This window comes from Callorhinus ursinus, unplaced genomic scaffold (assembly GCF_003265705.2).
Source record: "Callorhinus ursinus isolate GAN/ISIS: 27379988/994484 unplaced genomic scaffold, GSC_fseal_2.0 scaffold8, whole genome shotgun sequence".
In the NCBI taxonomy this organism is placed as follows: domain Eukaryota; kingdom Metazoa; phylum Chordata; class Mammalia; order Carnivora; family Otariidae; genus Callorhinus; species Callorhinus ursinus.
In genome coordinates, this window is record NW_027397070.1 from 15457116 (window position 1) to 15463615 (window position 6500).

Genomic DNA, 6500 nt, shown 5'->3' on the forward strand with positions numbered 1-6500 from the left:
TTGCGTCCACATGCTTTCTTCAGCCTGAAGAAATAAATGCATGGACTGCATATACAACATTAATAGTAAAATTAAATGCATGTTCTGGCTCTGAAATATGATCTGCAGACAATCAGTATCACCTGAGAACTTCTAAGAAATGTTCATTCTCACCCCTGTCCCCAAATCTAGTGAACCAGAATATCTGGGGGAGGGACTCAGCAAGCTGAGATTTAACAAGCCCTCCAGGTGATTCTGATGAAGTTAAAGTTCAAGAAGCACTGAATATTGAAAACCCCTGGGGCAATCTTTTTTTAAAAAAATGAGAATATGCAGGGGAGGGAGGCAGGGCATATCAGATTAATGAAATCAAAATCTCTGGGACTGGGGCCTGGGCATTGATATGTTTTAAAAGCTCCCAGGTAATGCTAATGCACAACCAGATTTAAGAGCCAATGCTCTAGAGGCATCCTGTCTTAAATGGTGAAAATCACTCTTTAACTTACATAAAACAATTTATTGGTTTTGCAATCTGCTAGTTGTATTTATTTAGGTGCTTATTTCATCTACCTGATTTGCTTGAAGTAAGAGTCCAAGTATTATTCATATTTCATCCCTGAAGTGCTTAGCACAATCTCATGCACACTGAATTTAATGAGAACATATTCCAATACCCCCTTCATAAAGTACCAACCCATTTAGTCCTCATAACAAACCTCTGAAATAGGCAGATTATTATCACTTTTTTTTTACTGGAGCTCATAGAGGGTAACTGACTTATTTTCTCACCGTTAATTACAGCAAAACCCGAAACACCGACCCAGAGATCTTTCCATCACTGTGTTTCTCCTTCCCTTCAACTTCTATCTGGAATGCAGCTTCCCCATAGTCTTCCTACTTTTATTTAAATGATTCCTTCTGTCTGATCTCTCCAACAACACTTCTAGGCCAGAATTTATGTTTCTCAAAAGGCATCCTTTGGCCTCAGAGTTCTTACTGAACTTACTTACTTATACTCCTTTGGAGAGTTACAACTCTGTTCACCCTGCAGTGACATGAGGCATCATTGATTTCAAGTTGCTGAAATACTGGGCTATGGAACATAATCTTCACTAAAGAAGTTCTTCAAAGTGGGGGAGGTAGGCAATAAAATGAGCATGTCTCACGTCATTGATCTTTACCAGTGACAATTCTCAAAATTAAGGAATCATCAGTGGATGTGACAACACATATTTTTTTCTAAATGAATTTGCTATTGTTTTAATCACAGCCTTCGGACGGCTCAAAACCTGTTGTCCTGAAAACATGGACCCAATGAAGTCATAGCCTGAACAGCATGCAAATACATCCGTATGCTGGCCATGCACCATCTGCAAAGAAAGGCCTGTAAATAATCCTTCCTTTCCTTCCAAATCCAAGCGATTATACTGTACACAAGCCATATTTACAGATGGATCACCATACACACTCTCATTAGAGGCTTCCAAATGTTATTTCTCTTTTCCTAGCATATAAATGTTGAATAGATGGTCTGCATTCTTCAGAGCATGGGTGGGCTATGTGAAACATTTTACATTTTGATAACTGTAGTCAGGGTTCAGCTTCTGCCCTTGGAAAGAATCAGCATCTGTCTTATCAGTTATGCTAAGGAAGTCACTCTTAAGATATATTTTACTTTTACTGCCAGAAGCTGTACGATCCCAAAGATTTTGCAAGTTTTATTTACTGCTCTCTCATAATAAAATTAAACTTTAATAATCTCAGTAGGGAACAAAGATAAAGAAAGGTGAGGTCAAAATGGCAGCATATGAAGATCCTGAACTCACTTCCTCCTATGGACATAACAAATCTATGGTTACATATGGAAAAATTCCTTCTGAAAAATACCTACAAGCTAGGTGAACAACTCCTCTCAGCAAAGGATAAAAGGGCCACATCAAGACAGGTAAGAGAGGCACAGCCACAGTCTTGCCAAAACCCCACCTCAGTGCAGCAACCCACAATCAGGAGGGATCTCACAAAGCAGGAGCTTCTCCCTAAGGAGCAAGGGGTTCATGCCCCACAACAGGCACCCCAACCCTTGGGACCTGCACTGTAAAGACAAGCTCCCAATATATCTAGGCTATGTCCAGGAAAATCAAAGGGGTTTATGTCCAGGTGGCCCAAAGTGTTATAGGGAACTGAGATATCACTCTTAAAAAAAAAAAAAAGATTTGTTTATTTCAGAGAGAGAGAGAGAGAGTGGGGAGAGAGGCAGTGGGAAGAGAAACTTAAGCAGCCTCTGTGCTGAATGTGGAGCACAACGTGGAGCTCAATCTCATGACCCTGAGATCACAACCTGAGCCAAATCCAAGAGTTGGACACTTAACTGACCACACCACCCTGGCACCCCTGAGATATCACTCTTAAAGGACTGGCACACAGACTTGTTTAGCCCAGAGCCCAGCACAAAAGCAGAAGTTTGAAAAGTGCCTAGACTATTTGTGAAGAAGATCCATTTGCTAATCTTAAAGAATCTGCCAGTGGGCAGGGACCTTTTGGGACTCTCTGGGATGGAGGTGCTGGTAGGGGCTAATTTTTCACTCTCCCTCTACCATACTGGCACTGGCAGGCCCACACGGTTTGTGCATCTCCTACTGACCTGCTAAAGCTGGTGGGCATGCACAGTTCCTGCATGCTTCTGCTGTCCTGCTAAGGCTGGTAGGCATGCCCTACCCCTGCACTCTCCAGCTGCCTCACTAAAGCTGGCAGGCATGTGAAGACCATAAAGGGGAACCCCTGATTGCCTGGCTCTGTTGGCCCAGGGTCTTTGTATTCCTGAGTCCTACAGGACTGTAACAGTCAGAAAGAAAGCTCTTGGCTGGTTACTGCCCCTAAGGCACTAAACAAACTGCAGACTAAAACATACCCCCAGTCTTCCTTTGAAAAATGCCTGTTTACTTGTACTGAAGCCTCAGCCTGAGGGACAGGATTCTGGGTTGCCAAATATCTAGAGGCTACATAGGTGCTCTCAGGGAATGTAGGCCCGAGGACACTATCTTTGTGCTCTCCCTAGGCCTTGCTACAACTCAATGAGACCTCCAAGAAAGGAGTTTATACACTCATCCGAGGCCCTGATTTTTGCAACTATTATCCAGGAGACATCTCCAGACTGCCCTGTCTACTGGCCAGGAGGATTTACAATTGTGATCCCACAGGACTGTCTATATTTGCATAGTTTATTTTTTAATTATTTATTTATTCATGAGAGAGAGAGAGAGAGAGAGAGGCAGAGCCAGAGGGAGAAGCAGGGTCCCCATGGAGCAGGGAGCCCAATGTGGGACTCAATCCCAGGACTCTAAGATCACAACCTAAGCCAAAGGCAGATGCTTCACCGACTGAGCCACCCAGGCATCCCTATATTTGCATACTTCAAAAGCTGTCATCTGAGAGTCTGGCTTCCATTCAGCCTGAAATTAGGTGCTGAGATTCCTCCCTTTGGAACACTGACAGGTCTTAGCACACCCTCAACTGAGACCTATCAAGAATAAATCAGGCTGTTGATTTACAAACATAAAGGTTTGAGAGCCAACCAGAAACTAGAACAAGGGCTTTTTTTCGCCGCCATCCTGCTCTGCGTGGCTGGCTGCTTCTTGCCATGTCTTCTCACAAGACTTTCAGAATCAAGCAATTCCTGGCCAAGAAACAAAAGAAAAATCGTCCCATTCCCCAGTGGATTCGGATGAAAACTGGTAATAAGATCAGGTACAACTCCAAGAGCAGGCACTGGAGAAGAACCAAGCTGGGTCTATAAGGCGTCACACATCATGAAATGACACACTTAATTGGCACACATATTTAATTAAGCTGCATGAAGATCATGTGTTCTATCATTCTGTAAACATCCTTCCTACCTGGCCATAGACTTGTCTTATCATGGAAATGATTTTTCTCTGTGACTATGCCTCTGCACCAGTAGGTTGGTTCAGTAATAAATGTGAGACCTTTCAGCTCTACTGCTGTTGTGTTTCTGATTTGTGAAGTACTGAATTCTCCACCTGTCAGATCATGCATAGCACTGTCAGAACTTTCTGCAGTGATAGAAATGTCCTTGACAACCAAGTATGTAAAGTGTGGTTAGTGGGTGCCTGGGTGGCTCAGTGCCTTAGGCCTAGGTCATGATCTCAGGGTCCTGGGATCAAGCTTCCCACTGAGCAAGGTATCTGCTTGCCCCTCCCCTGGCTCAAGCTCTCTCTTCTCAAATAAATAAAATCTTTAAAAAAAAAAAAAAAAAACGCTAGAACAAGGATGAACAAAAGTTTCATTTCCTAGGCAAGACCACTCCTTCAAGACTAGAAGAGGTATCTATTTCACCTAATACATATAAGCAAATACAAAAAGTTAAGCATTGTGAGGAAACAAGAGGAATATGTTTCAAATAAATGAGCAAGATAAAGTCTCAGGAAAAAACCTTAATGAAAAAGAGATAAGCAATCTACCTCATATAATTCAAAGTAATGGTCATAGAGATGTTCACTGAACTTGGAAAAAGAATAAATGAACACATTAAAAATGTCAACAAAGGGATGGAATATATAAGAAAGTACCAAACAGAAGTCACAAAACTGAAGAATACAACAACTGAACTAAAAAATACATGAGAAGGGTTCAAGTGCAGATTGGATGAAGCAGAACAGTTTGGTAATCTCGAAGACAGGGCCATGGAACTCACCAAAACAGAGCAACAGAAAGGAAAAAGAATTTTAAAAAGTGAAGATGGCTTAAGGGAGCAATGGAACAACATCGAGCATACTGACATTTACGTCATAGGGCTCACAGAAGGAGAAGGGAGAGAAAAAGGGGCAAAAAACTTATTTGAAGAAATAATGGCTGAAAACATACCTAACCTGGAAGAGAAAACAGACATCCAGGTCCAAGAAGCCCAGAGAATTCCAAATAAGATGAACTCAAAGAAATCCACACCAAGATACATTACAATTAAAAATGTCAAAATTAGGGGCACCTGCGTGGCTCAGTCAGTTAAGTGTCTGCCTTCGGCTCAGGTCATGATCCCAGAGTCCTGGGATCGAGTCCTGCATTGGGCTCCCTGCTCAGCAGTCAGCCTGCCTCTCCCTCTGTCCCTCACCCCACTCGTGCTCTGTCTCTCACTCAAATAAATAAACAAAATCTTAAAAAAATAATAATAACAAAATTAAAATGTCAAAATTAAAGATAAAGAGAGAATCTTGAAAGCAACAAGTGAAAAACAACTTGTTTTTAAGGTTTTAAGGAAACACCACAAAACTAGGAGCTGATTTTTCAGCAGTATTTTGCAAGAATGGTGTGACATGATATATTCAAAACACTGAAAGGAAAAATATTTCAAAGAAGAATATTCTACCCAGTAAGGTTATAAATCAGAATTTAAGGGGAGTTAAATAATTTCCCAGACAGGCAAAAGCTAAAGAAATTCATCACCATTAAACCAGCCTTATAGGAAATGTTAAACTTCCTTAAGCTGAAAAGAAATGGCACTAATTAATAACAAGAAAACATACAAAAGTAAAATTATCACTAGTAAAGGTAAATATATAGTAAAGGCAGTGGTTAAGCATTTATAAAGCTATTATGAAGTTGAAAAGACAAAAACAGTAAAATTAATTAAAACTACAATAGTTAAGGAGAACAAAATAAAAACATGTGAAATATAACATCAAAAACATAACATGGTGGGGATGGAAGTAAAAAAATACAGTTTGGGAATTAGTACAAAGTCAAATTATTATTGGGGTGCCAGGGTGGCTCTTCAGTTGAGTGTCCAATTCTTGGTTTCAGCTCAGGTCATAATCTCAGGGCCCTGGGATGGAACCCCATGTTAGCTCCATGTTCAGTGTGGAGTTGCTTGTCCCTCTCCCTCCTCCTCTGCTCTTCCCCCTGCTTGTGTGCTCTCTCTCTCTCTCTCTCCCTCTCTCAAAAAAATAAATAAATCTTTAAAAAAATTTTAAGTTAAATTATAATCAACTTAAAATAGACATTGTATATATAGGATGTTATATGTGACCCTCATGGTAAACACAAAGCAAAAACCTACAGTAGATACACAAAAGAAAATGAGAAAGGAATCTAAACATAACAATAAAGAAAGTCATCAAACCACAAGGGTAGAGAGCAAGGAAAGAAGAAACAGAAAGGAACTGCAAAAAAAAGTCAGAAAATATATAACAAAATGCCAATAAGTATATAACTGTAAATAATTATCTTAAGTATAAATGGACTAAGTTCTCTAACCAAAAGACATAGGGTGGTTAATTGGTTTTAGAAAAAACAACCACCACCACCACCCACCACCCAAGACTTATCTATATGTTTTCTACAAGAGACTCACTTCAAATGTAAGAACAAACCCAGACTGAAAGTGAAGGGATGGAAAAAGATATTCCATGCAAATGGAAATGAAAGAAAGTTGAGGTAACTATGTTTACATCAGAAAAAATAGGCTTTAAAATGAAGACTATATTAAAAGAGAAAGGGAATTACATAAT

At 40.2% G+C, this 6500-nt stretch overlaps 1 protein-coding gene across 1 annotated transcript; it reads left to right on the top strand.

Moving 5' to 3' along the window:
• Positions 1–3585: 3585 nt before the first annotated feature.
• On the top strand, positions 3586–3958 carry LOC112821780 (large ribosomal subunit protein eL39-like). Its single transcript, XM_073894861.1, has one exon. It carries the CDS (start codon positions 3617–3619, stop codon positions 3770–3772), a length of 156 nt encoding a protein of 51 aa, XP_073750962.1. The 5' UTR covers positions 3586–3616; the 3' UTR covers positions 3773–3958.
• Positions 3959–6500: the final 2542 nt, after the last annotated feature.